The sequence below is a fragment of the Parasteatoda tepidariorum genome, chromosome 5 (assembly GCF_982258835.1).
Source record: "Parasteatoda tepidariorum strain Cologne lab strain chromosome 5, Ptep-v5.0, whole genome shotgun sequence".
NCBI lineage: Eukaryota > Metazoa > Arthropoda > Arachnida > Araneae > Theridiidae > Parasteatoda > Parasteatoda tepidariorum.
Genome location: NC_141759.1, coordinates 2,566,154 through 2,583,561, shown reverse-complemented (window position 1 = coordinate 2,583,561; position 17,408 = coordinate 2,566,154). Strand labels below are relative to the sequence as shown.

Below are 17,408 nucleotides of genomic sequence, written 5' to 3'. Positions count from 1 at the left end.
TATTTTCTCAAAAACTTACCTCTGGAATACCTGAATTATGCAGCCAATTTTCATAAATATCATTGATAGTGAAAATGTTTCTGAAAATAAATTTCCATTTAAAAACTTAAATAACCCCTTTTTTTAAGAATATAAGTAATAAATAATACACAAATTTTGATTATGATTTCGCTACTCAACTAAAAGCTCATAAAAGTAAATTTTAACTAAATTAAAAAAGATACCCCTCAATACTCTTTAAGATATGTAATTTATCCACATTTTATTGGCTAATTTATCCACATTTTATTTATATTTTTTATTGGCTATTAGTATAAATACTTTACTAGTCCTGATATTTATGCAAACCAAAATTTTTTAAAAATGAATTACTAATTAAAAAATTTTAAAAATTAGTTAGCTACAGAGAACAAAATTTTTTTACACACTCAATTATTTTTTTACCACACAATTTATGAAATATATTTAAAAAAATAACAGTAATTTTTAAACATTTTAAATGTAAATAACAATTATATTTTAACAACATACTACAATCTACTATTTGTCAATTCATTCTTTTTATTTAACACTGAAATAACTTGAATGTTCTTGAAATATCTGCAATTTGTTTTAAAGGTTTCATTCATTTAACTTTTTTTATTAATATTTAAAATAAGGTAAAGATGATTAATTAGTTTTTAAAAAATAGAAATTTTTTATTGAAACAGTATAATAACTTTGGAAAATAGCAAAAACAAAAAATGGAACATACACAATTTAAACTTTAAATATATAAGTTAAAAATTAATTATAAAACTTATACTTACTTAATGTATGGGAAGTGCCTGAAATACATAGATAAGAATTCCTAAAATTTTAAAGAAACGTACATTAAAATACAAGAATAAGAATCTAAAAAGATATCTGCTCTGTTAAAAAATTATTTTACTGAAAAATAAAGTATTTTACTATAAATTATTTTATTGAATTAAGTATTTTACTATAAAGTATTTTGTGGTAAATATTTTGGATTACTGGCTGATGAAGAAGGTAAAAATTGTGAATAAATTTTTTAGTTTATGTAGATTATATAAATGGTCAGTTGCTGCAAATAATACTATTACTAGCAATTTGAGGAACCATATGAATTTTCCTCATCCCGTTCAGTACAAAAAAATTTTTCAAAATGAAATGCTTTTCTTAACTTATCATAATTCATAGATTAACACAATACAGATGATTGTCAAGAAAAATTTCCATTTCTTCTCACCTAAAACATAAAAAATTGGTTGTGAGCAAATATAAATTAATTTATTTCTCCATTTATCTCACCATGTTACACAAATATGGGTTAGTTCCATAAAAAAAAAGTCTTCCACAAAGGCAAATTTCTCCTAATACTTGATGCAGGAGTTCCCTTGTCTTCTGGATTGGGTTCAAAATGACGAGGCTATGCAGGGGTTTGTTAAGAAGAAATATGGGTTCACAAAATATTTTAACTTAAAAACGGACAATTCACCAAAGGATTTTCTTTTACTTGGACCCTTCACAAATTTTTTTATCTTCATCATTGTTTTGTTAATCGAATAAACCCTTCCCAGGGGAGAAAACAAGAAAGATGGATGTAAACAAATTAAGTTTTGCCTTCGGCAAACGCTTCTTCCATTATTCATCCGAAATGAATATTCTGCGTTCAGCAGTATAGGCTAAATACCAAATATGTGTATGTTGCAACTCTAATTTAGAAGCAGCAATTGCTGTTTATTTTTGAAAATTTAATTTTTTTTATTATAATTTTACAGTGCTGAGCATAATTTTGTATCTATTTACAATTTAAAAACTCCTTGAAAAAGTTTTTTGCATTAACCAGATCTTATTTGCACAAATTCGTAAAAGCAGGACCCTGGTTGAAAGCATATGACTCAGTATTTATTTTTTATTCACTAAGTAGGATTAATTTTTTCACAATTTTACAAAAACTGGACCTGTCACAAAATGTTTGGACAGATCCCTGCTATGGAGTTGAACATTAGTAGTTGTAAACTCAAAATTAAGTTGACGAAGGTTTTCAATGAGATTATAATAATAAAATATAAATATACAAGCGTTTTTGGCACCACATAAGAAAAATACATGCATAGATTGGAAAGAATAACAAACACATTTTAATTCAATTTGAAGGGGAAATGGATGAGGTATATAAATAAAAGATAATAATTGTACAAAAATTAGCAGATACATTCTCAAGAAATTGATAGTAATGAGAGTATATTCATAAAATTTTGTACCGAAGTTGAAATTGTTGAATTAAAATTTAATAAGAATATGTATAACACAAAATAAAAGCAATATAAAAATATGTATAACATTAATAACAACAAATAAACTGAGACACTATTTTTAAAAAATTTAAAAACAATCCATTAACTTACGGCAGAGGTAACTAAGCGGCCCCCGTATTCATCAACGTAAGCTCGAAGAAATGCAATGAATTTATCAATGCTGACAGCATCAGACAAATGTTTCAATAAAAAATAACCCTAAAACATATAATAAATATCATACAATTAGAATGTAATTGAAGATACACAACAAAAAATCATAAACTATTCAACCTATTGTGACTAAAACAGGTTTGAGTAGCAAAAAACTATCACACCCAAACAAAAAAAAAACTGAAACATTTTCCTTTTTTTTTTGCTTTTCTATGATATGTTTATGTTGCAACACAAAATACACAGATGCAAAAATTAGCAGAGGGCATTGCAGTGTAATTTTCACCTCAATAACATTCTCAGACTTCAAATTTTAGAAAAAAATGAATAAGAAATAGTTTTTTTTTTTAATTTAACTTGATACTGAAAAAAAAGACACTTAAATAATGTACATTCTTCTGGCTGTTTTATTTATCTGATGGTATGGTAATAAATTTCATTTAAAGAAATTTTAAATTTACATAAATCATATATAACAACACAAATTATACATCTGTTATTTTCTTCCTTTAAAATGAACAATAAAGCTTAAAAAAAACACTTACTTGTATTTTATTTTTATATAAATAACAATATAATTTCAAGCAAAAACAACACACACATCACTCAGCCGTGGTCAAGCATCTAGTCTCATTTTAAGGGCCATGATAGGAATTAACGCAATTTTGAATCTTGTAACACATTGTGCACAGAACCTGCGCTAGTATCCCTCACTCCAAACCTTAACCGACTGTACAACCAGAGTATTACATTGTCCTTTTCTAGAAACCAAGTTTCAGATCTATAACAGTAAAATCGCATGCAATAATGATACTCACATCTGAGGGTGAGTCTCATAAACAGGGTTCCATTGCAATTCCAACAGTTTAGCTAGCATTTTCCTTTACATAATGATTTTTTATTAGAGTAGGAACAACTTATCAGAAAAATAGTTGCTGTAAGATATTTAACCATAACAGAAATTAATTTTTAAATAAATTCACTGACATTTAATCGATTTTTCCAGATTGATAAAATTTCCTAACTTTACCCAGTTTCCTATGATTCCCTTGTTCAGAGATCACCTTGCAAATTCTCATAAAGTTCAGCATAAATCCTTGATTCCAAGATAAACTAAACAGAAAAATCAAATTGAAATTAAACCTAGTGAACATGGTGGCTGTTCTTGCGCTGTACGAGAGTTGAGAAAATGCGCCTTGAAACATTGAGAGTATTTAGTTCTATGTGATGAATCAGAATTTATTGAAAATTTAGCGATTTTAAACAAGAAAACATAGATTTTTCCAAATGAATTAGCAATATGATCTGCCTTAAAAATTTTTGGTATTTAATTTTATCCAAGTTACTCCTTATTACATAGAAATAATTTTAATTACGATAGGATGGTCTCACCTTAATATAGTGGACTTGCATGAATCCTTTCAAGGGATTTTGTCCATTTTTGAGAACAGTTGCTTCCACACCATCCACTAGATTTTTATCTATTTTTCCTTTAGATGACCTGAAAAAATGAAACAAATTTGAAATAATTATTAATACAAAACAATATGTAAAGCAAAAAAATATTTAAAAAAAGATTACTTTCATTTGCGAACCAATTTGGAATGACTCACAAAAATAAATAAATAATTAAAATAAAAAGATGCATAAAAAAATTCAATTTCTTTTATCATAATGCATAACGCAGGCCCCCCGAAGCCCTTAGAGTTCGAAGCAGCTTAAAAAGTATTTCAAAATTGAATACTCACGCAGAAACAAGTCCTAGAAGCTATTCCTCGAGCGAACTCTTAAAAGTCGGTCAAGTAACATCTTTAAAGCTATAACACTTGTCCTACACCTCTTCGTGGTTCGGGGGAGGAACGCCTATTGAAGGCAAACGTAGGCAGAGGGATCGACTGGCGAAGACGCATAAAGCATTAAAGGGAAAAAGCAAAGACAAGCATGTCAGAGAGTGAAGAGGAGGACTGGGAGCCCATGTGTTTTGATGACTCTTTTGAGGTTAGTCAACAAGAATGGGCGGCTGAATCACAGATCTCGCTTGAGAGAATGAATAGATTGTTGAAAAAGCACCAGGTACAGACGCTAAATGCTTTAGCGGTTGCAGAGTTCGCACAGGTGGCATCCGATTTCTCACGCATCATATCGAAGCAGAACGTGCTTTTGTCCTTCACCAGAGGTCAGCAAGATGAGGTCGAAAGAGCTTTGAACCTTATGATTAAAAAGAAAGAAAACAAGGGCCCAAAACCCTATACAGAAGCACTTAGAGTCGGCCGCGAGGCTTAGCGATCCAAAAAGTCTAAAAAACATGTCCAAAAGATTGACTCAAGGGAGAAGGCGCCTTCTGAGGAGATTGAGCGAGCCATTAAAGAGAATATCGATTTGGCTGAGACTGAACTCAGAGTGAAAGAGCTAAGAGCTACCCAAGCGGGAAAAGTGCTTGTTGAGCTCGACAGCAAGCAAGACTTAGCACTGCTAAGAGAGCAGATTAAAGAAAAAGGCCTGAGTAAGAAACTAAAAGTCGAAGTGCCTCCTAGAAAGAAACCCATAATCATTATTCTTGGTTTACCTGAGTCCTTAACCAAGGAAAGACTCACCAAACAATTCAGGGAGTGCAACGACCTCTTTAAAGGGGGAGAATTTGAGGTCTCATTTCCAATTAAAACCAAAGGAGGACAGCACTGGGTCGTAACAATTGAGCCGAAGAGCTTCAAAGGCATCATGAGGTGTGACGTCGTATCAATTGGTTGGAAGAGCTATAAATACAGCGAGTACCTACGCCCGCTCAGGTGCTATAAGTGCAATCGTCTTGGCCATATGGCCAGAGATTGCGACAATCCTGAGACCTGCTCAAACTGCGACGGCACAGGACACCGAGCGGACTCCTGTCAGGGGAAAAGTAAATGCATTAATTGCTACGAAGCCAACCAGCGGTTTGGCTCAAACCTAAAAAGTAACCATAGTGCCACAAGCAAATCCTGTGTGTCTCATAAGAGAGTCGTAAGAAGTATCCAGCATAAGACCAATTACTGGGACTGAACCTAGCAAAGAGATCAAGAGAGACTTTGAACCAAAGTGTCTGTAAAGAAATTAAGAGACCTCCACTCCTTTCTGTAGCTGCTAAGCAGGTCAGCATTTGACCTTCGCCCTGTATTACTGCTTTATTGTGTTGTGTTCAAATTTTGTAATAGTTTTCATTAAAGTGTTCTGGTTTTGGCAAGAGGCTTGCTTGCCTTCCTGTCAGAGGGCGATTTTGGCAGGGTGGCTGCGGCACTGTTGTCGGCCCACCTGGTCCTGGAGTCCGCAGCCGGTTTGGCGCTTCCGACTCCGGGTTTTGACTGAGGCTTCTTGGCCTCCTCTGCTCATCGGCAAAACTACGCTGCATTTCATTGTGCATGACTCGGGGCTTCCCTTGTGTCAGCAAATTGCTTGGTCGCCCGTGCTGGGCGGGGTTGCTGCTCAACCGCACATATTTGGCGTATGGGTCCTATGGGCCTAGGTCGCGACATTAAATTTCCTTATCATAATGCATAAGTTGGAATTTTAATGGAACAATAAGGCCTGTGCAACTTGACCACTTACAGGGCAATGCTTTAGCTGTTAACTTAAACAGGTGGTCAATTTATATAGCAAAGAAACAAAAAAATGCAGAATTGTTTTATATATATATATATATATATATATATATATATATATATATATATATATATATATATATATATATATATATATATTAATCAATTAACCAAACCAAATCGTTCAAGAACCATGTGCTTTTTCCCCTTGCCTTCTGAAAATATTTCAGTTATAGTTTTTACTTTCAAATTGTCAGAAGGGGGAGGAAAAATATTTTTTTTAATTTTTTTTTTTTTTGGAAACAGGAATTTCCATATCCAGTTCTGTCCAGTTTCTGTGAGAAAAAGAACCAGCAAGGGGTGTTGGAACTTTCATTTACCTTTGAAACATATGCAGGAATATAAACACTGTTTTTTTATTAAATTGTGTATGCAAAGATGTGTGGAAGGTATAAAAGAGTCATGCTATTTTTACATTAAAAAATTAAGAATGTTAAAAGAATACTACAATCTTCAGTCCTAAGCTTTGGAAAAGCTTCGAAGGAAAGCTACATAAAGAAATCTTTCCTTTTTTAAATTGTCAAGATTAAATTATTAAGATTTTCGGAGAACCAGACCAGTCTCTGCCCTGATTTTTCCAAATAATTGCCAAACATAATGCATAATCCTGTTACTAAAACTCTACAATATTTAATCTACTGCTGTTTTTGAGATTTTTTTTTATAGCATTGAAATGTCCACACATTTTATACAACTTTAGTTCATACTTCTCACACTATATTAAGAAATTGTGGAATAAAAAAAGTCATTATTCACATATCTAATTCTAACTAATCTAGATAGATACAGAGCTGCCAACATGGATAGCATAAAATCCAGTAGATTTTATGAAATAATATAAATGTCTTGATACTTGTTACAAAATGTACTAAATATCTTACACATAGGGAATTTTAGGGATCATTAGTCATCAAGATATTATTATTAACATTAAATGAACTTGAAATGCTTACTCTTAATCTTGAATAGTAATATGTACTTAATTCATTAAAGGTAGATAACTGATTTCTATAAATGAGGCTCGCTTCTTTATGTATTAGAAACACATGTTTGAATATTCGAGCCAGCAATAATCTGCACAAAAATTCTATTTCAATAGGGATTTTTTAAGGAAACTTACTTAATTTTAGAGAATTTTCTAAAATGTACAAAAACTAGGAGAATTTTTATTAAACCTGTAGACCAGGAGAAACTGGCAAAATCCAATAGAGTTGGCAGCTATGTTTCAGAGCACAAAAAATCTGAGGCTGTTTGTAAGAACAGGACTTTGAAATATAGAAAATCAAGTAAGGGTTTGCACCTACTTAACCATTTGGAAGGATAAAAATAAATTATAGAATAATAAATTAGAATAGTAATTAATCAATATAGAAAATTAATATCAAAAACTAATATAGAATAATATAGAGTAAATCAGTGTTTTCATCATAGAAAAAAAATGGGTGAGAATTTCTCACCCTTTCTCAAAAACAGGGTGAGATTTCAGAAAGTTAAGTGAGATTTCTAAAAACTGAAAAAATACAAATAGACTTGGAAAAAAAAAATTTTTTTTGTTATAATACATTTTTAACGTCTTCTATTTTTTAAAGCATTGAATATTTTTGCTGCATCATCATTGAAGGTTTTGCCTTTACTAGGTATTTGTCCATCTTACATTAGCGCATAAAAAAATTTGAACGTCTTACATGAAAAACCATACCTACAGTAAACACGTGGTTGCAGAGAAATGTGTTCTGAAAGGGGTTCCGTGGTTCGGAGGGGTTGTGTTCTGTTGTTCGAAAAAAAGTTCTGAACAATGCCTACTGGTAAATAGGGAAGCTGGATAACGGGGCAAGTGTTGAAAATAATGAAGATCCAGGAAGAAAAGTGAAACGGATTTTATTCTAAATGACATAATTCGAAGCTTTTTCCAAAATGCGAGAAATTCGCGAATTTTGAAATTGATTTATAGAATGCGCGAATTTCTCGCGGCAATCATTTTTTAATGCGAGAAAAGAAAAAAATATGCGAGATTCTCGCGTTCTCGCGCTGTAGTGAAAACACTGGTAAATAATATAGAAGTAAAGTACATAATATAGAATAGAATATAAAGTAGAATAGAATATAGAGTAGAATAGAATAGTGGAATAGAATATAGAGTAGAATAGAATAGTGGAATAGAATATAGAGTAAATAATACATAATAATATGGAATAAATTAATATAAAAAATAAATGAAATAAATTACGTGGAGAACAGTCGGCAGGTTAAAGATTACCTCATAACTTGAAGTACATTTTCTGTATTTTCCACCTCAGACAAAAGAATCTTTTTTCTGATGTGCGATTTTAATTCTCTGTAGTCATTTCCCTCTGATTCATTCATCTAAAAAAATATTTATGGAACATTCAAAACAAGTAAAAAATTACTGGAGCATTATATTTACTTCTGGGTCACTTTTTACTATAAGTGGGTCTTTATTTAAAATATTTATTCTCAACCTATTTATCCATCTCTTATAATCAAATTTATAATATTATTTTATCTAATGTAAGGAAAAATAAATTCAAATCAAGATGAGTTATGTCAGGGCTTTTAATCAGGTCTGATCAAACACCTGCATCAAGAAAAAGCAACAATGTTATTTGATGCTCGATATTATTCAACTTTTCTCCCTAAGCTATTTAAAACAAAGGAAATTTTTTTCTGTTTAAGTTTACAGTTTGGCAATCAGTTTCTGTTTTTACATGATGGAGAATTATACATTCCAGGGGACGTTTCACAACTTATTTTTTTCATCCTCTCTATGACTTTTGGCTTATTTGATGCATTGTACTGCCTAAGCGTAATTATTCATATTTATTTTGCCTCATAATTCACTCAAATGTGTGTACAAATGATCTATTTATTACTTTCTTTCGAAAATTAAGATTTTACTTTTCTTTGCTAGAAATTCATGATTTTTTACTCGAATGAAATGGACATCATTTCTTGTGAACTTTGGTTAGTGCAGTTTAAAGAAACATTTTTCTTGAGTATCCATAATAACAAGATGCCAATGTATAAAATGGACTTGAAAATAAACTGCTAAATGAATGAAAAAACTCGAAAATAAATATTAAAAACTAAGAATCAAAATATCAGTAAAAGTAACTAACGTTTATCACCCAAATATGAACACAATCCTCTATGAATGTTGCAAAACCTTCACTCAGCCACTCCTCCGTCCAATCCAACGCACCAATCAGTAATCCAAACCACCCATGGGAGATCTCATGGGCAACTCTTGAACACATACTTCCGTCTCCAACAAGCAGAGATTGAGAAAGGAATATCATATTGGGACTACAAAGAATTAAAACATGTTTTGACATTCAAATATTTATAATCATTGTGTTTGCGAAAAAAAATAGCCTATCAAACAATAATAAAGATTTTTGTATTTAAAAAAAAAGGCTTAATGCTACAAAAACCAGAGTTCATCCTAGGAACAAAAGAAGGGGAGGATGCTTCCTCGCAGAAAATGGCACTTTGAGTTTTGAAAGGGCACTCATTTAACACTGTAAAAATTAAACAAACTGTGAAATATTATGTAATAATTGAATTTTATCCTCAACAATTTTTAAATTATCCTCTTATATTATTTTAAGTATATGTTTCAAAAAGTAGCTCTCAACACATTATCTGAACAAGAGAAAAACTCATAGTTTAGAAAAAATAACGAAAGGGATAAAAAATTTTGATTGATAAACCGAATTATTTTTTTTCTCAAACCTAATCATTTAAAAGTTTTTTTTTCTCGATAGTTTAAACTAAAAATTACTTTAAAAATTGAACATTTAAAGGCGAATTTTTTTTTTAAAAAAAGGTATTTGTTTAAAAAATAATTTAAGAATTTAAAATCACTTAAAAAATTCATTAATAGAACCGTGAAAAGAAGAGAAACTTATAAAAATCAAACCATTTGAGAATAATCCTAACAAAATAAATATTTATAATAGTAATCAGAATTAAACCCATGAACAAAGATAATTTTACCGCGGTCTAATTATTAGTTAAACAGTGCCTTATTTATTTTTTTTCGATGGAATATCCCTTCAGAAAGTAGTGTTTTTAAAGGATGGCAGCTTATTTTTACAAGAAGGACAAAGAGAGTGCAAGGGATCCAAGAGCAGATAGAAAGGACTGCCCTTCTGAAAATGCTTAGGGGAGAACACTGGCGAAACTTTTTGATACGAAGAGAAGTTTGTACTTCTGTACTACATTGGTCTCATGAATATGAGAACATTATTAGAGCCCTTTTTTATTAAACGACATGGCAACGATTGAAACAGATAACGGCATGACAGAACAATTACAACTTGGTCAGAAGGTGGTTCAGATGCTCTTTCATTTCTCTAATATGCTTGAGTCAGAAAAAACAAAATTGTTGCTGGCCATAGTGAGTTATGAGTTTTAAAACAGAATCAATATTAAAACCTCATATAAATAAATTAAAAATGATTTTTCAATGATTTTTAAAAAAAAAAAACAATTTAATCTGCCTGATTTTTTTTTTTTTTTTTTTTTGAAAAAACAAACTATGGTAGTGATGATGACTTTGTTGATGAAATGCAAATAATTGTTAGATAGTTAAAGTGAAAAATAAAGAAATGGAGAGGGGGGCAGAAAAATCTTAGACTATAATATTTCTCCAGAACACTTTTTTTTGGGGTTTGAAATTTCCTCCCAAATTAAAGCACTTTTTTAGTTTCAAACAATTTTTCAGAATCTCTTTCAAAAGTAAAGTTGGACCTAAACGTTTTGGTTAATAATTTTTACTTAAACAAAGAAAAAAGTTCATTACAATTTACGCAATTCTCGAATAAACTAGTATAGAGGTGCACAACCTGTGACCCACCCTGCTGTCAAAGAGTGACTGCAGCAGATAAATAAAGGTTTTTTTCTTTTAAAGAAATAAGTCAGAAATTTTGAAGTTGAATCATCACTTTTTATCATGCTCAAATTGCGCAGATTTCATCGCAAATCTGTATGTGTATTTTTATCCTTTTTTTGGGGTGTTAATGCAAGGAATTACCTAATAGTAAACACGAGGATGCAAAGAGACGTCAAAATGTTTACGATAAACAGAGGTGAAAAAATTATCAGAGTATTACATTACAAGAACATCTAAAAAAGGTAAAGTAGAATTAATTTCTGTGTCTAATTAAATTGAATGTTAGGGTCAAAAGAAAGTAACTCTTGAAAATCAGTATCATCGTATACTAAGGCAAACATATCATCAACATATCTTTTTCACCATCAGAATTTGGACAATTTAAACCCTTTGTCTTCAGTGGTTTTTCTGGTTCTGTTTTTAATCTTTTTTTTTCTCTCTCGGCTTCTGTAGTTTTTCTAGTGTTGTCTAATGTACCTGACCCTTTTTTCAGAATTTAGTTGTGAATAAATTAGGCACTCTTGGTGCACTTAGGTGCTTTTTGAGTGAGTCAAGGGAGGGGGGACGACTGTCTATGAATTCCAGTCTAATATTAATCCTTCAATGGTTATTTGTGAGATTTTATTTCAAAGCATAAGAAATGTATTGACATATTATACTCAGGTGTAATGAAATCAGTATTGAAAATTAATAATCACACCTCGTTTATTACTGAATAAATTACCTAGCCATTCCTAAGCTCCCGAATGTAGGTGGGACTACCAAAAAATCAATTCTGGAGAAAGGATAAGATCCCAGCATATCTTCAATGATTTTCAAACAATATGGAACATATTCAAAAAGCTCCTAGATAATTATAAAAAAGATTTTATTAGATAAATTTTAACATAGACATGTAAAAAATAAATGTTTAGATTCAATATTGAAAATAATAAATTTGGTCTAACATTCTAAAGAAAGAAAATTTCATTCTTACATATTTCTATTTTTTTGGAGGGAGTATAATATAATATAGTGGCACTTTGAGAGCTGGAATTGATATTAAAAGCAAAAAATAGATTTAATATAATACAGTGGCACTTTGAGGGCTAGCATTACTGTTAAAGGCAAAAAAATAGATTGAGTAGAAAGAAAATTGAATAATTTATTTTAATTTGAGTGAGAATTTGCAAAGTACTCTGGTGGCGCAGTTGGTTAAGCTGCGCCACTAGTGGAGAGGGGTGGGGATGGTGAGTTCATTCCTGGCAGTCGACAAAACAATGGAATCATATAATACACAGCATGACTGAAAGCCCTTTCCTTGGTAATGGTGTGGAAGTTCAGTTGTAAACTAGCTCAGATGCGGTCCAGTGTCAAGACAGGTGTAATCGGGGGTCAAAATTACATGACATTTGTACAATTGCCATTAAAAAATAAAGCCCTAAGTGCATGGCCATAGTTAGAGGAAGTGCGAGAATTTTCAAAAAATAATTTTTAAAACAAATCAGAAAAAAATATTATCCTTAAAAGAAATGATTTACTAAAATATTTCTTGGAATTTATTAGCATATTCAAAATAAATAGCATTAATAGTAACAAATAGTATTAGATAATTTCAGTATTACTACTAATAATAAAAATTATTACAATTTAAATTAAATAAATTTAAACTTTCTTAGCATAATTAACAACATATTTTATTTGGAAAATTTTATAAACTTCCAAACAAATATTTTTTTTTATTTGCAAAACTACAGAATTTTTTTTGGTGTAGAATAAAAAATATGAGATTATTAAAATTAATTTATGAAAAAAAAAATTTTAAAAAATATTTCAATTAATAATACCTTTTGATTTATATTAGCAAATACTATTTTTTTTAAAAAAATTGATCATAAATGCATATACGTTTAATTTTTTACAGGTCATTATTGCTGCCCCATGAGATATTACCCGAGGTAGTAAAAAGCATCTCTAGTGAATTTAATGTTCTTGACGTCAGCCATTAAAGCACAGGGGGTACAATTATTCTTGTTTTTCAGTGGTGCCATCTACAACCGAGAATTCGACTTCTGCCACACCCATACGCCACGCCCGTTTATAGGGCGGACCCATTTACACATCCATTCATTCATCCACAGATCATAAGTTTGACCAGAACCAGAGAACGGTCAATATCCAATTCAGTACCCCCAGAGGTATAACTTGTTATGGGAACATAGTGGACTTTGTGACCAGCCAGATTTAACGTGCACCAGTCACCATACTTCTTCGGTCATCGTGTCTAGTGCCCTGCCAACCAGGCTATCCCAGTTCTTAGTGATTTTAATGGCACATAGACAGATAATTGTATAACACCTTTCTTTTTTTAAATTTATTTTTAGAAAACAACATTGAATTGTTCTTTTTTTTGATGCAGCACATAACAATTTATGTGAGTGGATTTGAATACAGATCAAAAGATGATGAGCTAAAATACTTGTGAATAGCTATATTTTGAGCTCAGTTGTTTATTGACTGAATGCTTTGACCAATCTTCAATCTGTGAACTTGTTGATTCTTGTTGCTCACCAGAGAACTTTGCTGACTATTTAGTTTGGGATTTTGTTCTGTTGGGTGGTACATATTTTTCATGATTTTTTTTTATGAGTCCAGGGTGAAAGCTTGTTGATAAGCATAAAGAAAGGTAAAACATAGACATTCAGTATACAACCCAGCGTTGGCAAGTTTTGACGCATGACGGTTTTTACCGTCATGTCAAAAAAACCTCTGTCAAAAACGTCAAAAACTGTCAAAAACCCATAGTTTTGGTAAAATAATTTTGAGTATTTAGTAAAATAATTTTGAATCTTCTCAAATTTTGGACTCATTCATATTAAACTTAGAAATCGACTGGGCAATGAAAAATGCGCAAAATTAGTCACTTGTTATCGTATGCTTCGGCACAGTGACCCCGACTACTGAACATGTAATTTTGTTTGTAATTAAGTTTTGTTTAATGTGCTTTTTCAACTGAATAAAAGTTTTTAACTTGACAAAATAGCAGTAATTCTTGACTTAGAGTTTGTTAGTAGTTACAAGTTTTGAAAGTTCTGTTTAGCTTATTTCTATATTTAAGAAATGCCAAATTTTAAATTCTTTTTAGTTCTTGAATTTATTAATAGTTCCAAGCTTTTTTGTTTGTTTATTTCTAACAATTAAGAAGTGCAAAATTTTGAATCCTTTGCAAATCAAGCTATTATGATAAAAGTAAGTATCACTATTTTCAATACGTATATTACAATATTTCTGTATGAATGTATATCCTTCTATAAGAATACATGTGTATAGTTGCAAAATCAATAGCAATCATTTACAACATTCATTTACAAAAGCAATTATGTAAAAATAATATATTATCCGCTATTTGCCATAAATTAAAGAAAACAGTAGGTTTTGACTGTTTTTACCGGTAAAAACACGGTTTTTACCACTGTCATGTCAAAAATCCAACCCTGATACAACCTTATCTGATTTTACTTTCTTTTTTTTTTTTTTTTGCCAGGATTCTGGTTGATGAAAACAGTACTAGAAATATGGATATTTCTTTCCCTTAGATATCTTGGTTAATCGTTTGTAATTTTGAGAAGGATTCAACCAAAATATTTTTAATGATTATATGGATCATTGTTTGTTCTTTAAAATAATAATTTTAATGTAGCTCTGTAACCTTAAGTGGCCAATAAATGAAATTTGATTAGTTTAAAAGAGTTTGTCTAGTTACAACAATATAATCTTTCTAAATGTGTAAGTGTTAGTTTCAATTTTTATCTTTACAGCAGCTCTATTACTTTGAAAACGGTATACTGAAATCTAAAAAATCAGAACACAATCACAAATTGCATTTGCATAATAAATTTCTAATAAAATTCATTTTATTTCAGACTTCTAAGAATTTCTTATTTATTTTACCCTAGAGTACCTCATTGGCATCAGTTGGGTAATACTTAACATGCAATTATAAAAAAACAAGAAAAATAAATAATGAACAATATTTGATGTTCAGAAGAAAAAAAACTTTTTTTTAATTAAAAAAAGTAAAAAGAATTAAAAATATTTCACAATCAAATATCTATGCAGTTCTGTATTGACTTAGGCAATACATTAAAATGCAAACAAAAACCGAACATTTCTAAAATCCGGTACTATCAGTTCAAAGACAAAACACAAATTAAAAAGTTAATCTATGTAAAAAAAAAAATTAAAACCTTAGAATGAAATAGATCTATCAATAAACCACAAGAAATAAGCGATTGTTAATGATTATTTATGAATACAGAAAAAAAAGACATAATACTACATGGTAAATGAAAAATAAAAGTTGTGTTAAGTTACTGTAGAAATGAAATGTTATTTAAAGAGACAACAATGGTTAATGAAATAATGTCTAATGAGGACACAAAAAATGCTCTGTTAAAGAGTCTTTCATTAACAGCCTACATCAGGGGTCGGCAACCATTTGAAATGAAAGAGCCAAAAGTTACAATTTTACAAAATTTCCCGCTTTTAAAGAGCCACTGAAAATTTTTGATTCAATACTATAATATTTTTTTATGTATATATGATTTTCAATTAAAAAAAAAAACGGTTTTGAATACAGAATAATATTTATTCTTTATTTTTAAAATACGCTAATAATTTTTTTAAAATTTAGTTTCTATTTAATTTTTAATTTTTTTAACTTATTTCTTTTTTTGGGGGGGGGGATAAGAATATTTGGGTCATTAAAATTCGATGAAAATTGCAAATTTTCTTACTAATTCTTGTCAAATTTTCAACAGAAAACGCGATTTTTTTTTATTAAATGTGCAACGAAACACAATCTTATCAGACAGATTTTATAATAATTCTTTTTAATTTTTCATAGCAATTCAGTAATAATATTCATTTATATTATATCAGAATTTTTTCACAATTTTTCTTTTTTAAGAAATATGTACCGTCTATTCTTGTTATTGTTAAAAACAATTTTTAAGCACTTAATTACATTTTAACATTAACATTTAAATAAATTTTGCATTTTTTCCCCAAGGCAAATGTTAAATCGACTTATGATGAAGTACTAGAAACCATGGTCACGTACTTTTTCTATTTATTGTAATTTCTATTTCTATTTATTTTCTCTTTATTGTAAACATTTATAGAGCCTTGAGCTTTCCAACTCAAATAATTTAACATTTTTAAAAAAAATTAATTTAATAAAAGTCACTGAAAGTAACGATCTTCTATTATTTTAAATATCTTTTATACGCAAAAGTACAACATTAATGTATTTGATTGCTAAATTTAATAATATGCAGGTAATTCGGAGTGACCGCTCTTAATATGCATTTAAAGAAATTTTGTTTCAAGTGAACGCGAAAACGAACGGATAGAGGTCACACGTTAGAATTTTAACAATCGAAAACAAACAAATCACTGTTGAGGAAGGCGAGTGTAAAAAGGCGATTAGCGATTTTTTACCAAATTAAATAACTTAATAAATTAAAAACTTCAACATTCACCTGGCAGTTAAACAGGCCTATTATTATTACTATTATTATAAAGATTATATCAATATATTGCATTAGATATTTTTAAATTTATATGCTTGTTTTTTCCCTTTTAAATTTTAATTTACTACATCCGCTGAAGTAGATTTTTATCTTTATTTTTGACAAGGTTTATAAAAATTTATATTAAGGGTGGTCTTTTCATAACATAATGTTTTACATGATAATAACATGTGATACACATCAAAGGCTTTAAAAAATGTAGATGAAAATTAAATTAGTATTTATTCATTAAACTGAAACATTAAACTGAAAAATTATCAGACATCAATTATGACTCGTGCATTTTTTTTAAACTCTTAATCTAAGTAGGATTCTTTCTGATGCATTTCAAATATTATATGCGTATTTATTTAATTTTAGTAATTTGATTTGCGAATAATTATTTTTAATGCTTATTTATTACTAAAATTTTATTTTTCATTTTCATTTAATAATTTTATTTATTTTTATTATTCATTTTATAATTTACATTGTTATTAATATAAGAGCTGTGACTAAAATCTTGAATGGGGATACAGAAATAGTTCTTTTTTTTCTGGGGGGTGGGGATGAACTAGTTTTGGAAGCACAGATAAATTTTTTCGCGCATTCTTGCCTTAAATTTGTAAAATGCTCCATTTTTTATCCGAATATTTCTTTATATAAAAATAATACTATATAAATAATAAATAAAACTTTTAAAAAAATTTAACTATGTATTCAAACATTGCAGCGTGATAAATCATAAATAAATATTTTTAAAATTTGATGATTTGTAAATAATGCTTTACAGAAGAATGTTTAAGTCTTTTTTAAAATATTAAAAAAAAAA

The 17,408-nt window shown here is 29.6% G+C and overlaps 1 protein-coding gene across 5 annotated transcripts in view; it reads right to left on the bottom strand.

Annotated features, from left to right (window-relative positions):
- Positions 1-17,408, bottom strand: part of LOC107437810 (aminopeptidase O) — a 71,890-nt gene that overhangs the window by 41,218 nt on the left and 13,264 nt on the right. For all 5 annotated transcript variants that reach the window (XR_015433578.1, XM_087163119.1, XM_087163116.1 and 2 more), the window contains exons 5-11: positions 11,749-11,870; positions 9,247-9,433; positions 8,367-8,473; positions 3,870-3,978; positions 2,415-2,522; positions 810-850; positions 20-80 (exon numbers count right to left, since the gene is read on the bottom strand). Coding sequence is in view for 4 of the 5 variants with exons in the window: in XM_087163119.1 (XP_087019245.1) it covers positions 20-80; positions 810-850; positions 2,415-2,522; positions 3,870-3,978; positions 8,367-8,473; positions 9,247-9,433; positions 11,749-11,870 (735 nt within the window). In the remaining variant the exon portion in view is untranslated. The remainder of the gene's footprint in view (positions 1-19; positions 81-809; positions 851-2,414; positions 2,523-3,869; positions 3,979-8,366; positions 8,474-9,246; positions 9,434-11,748; positions 11,871-17,408) is intronic.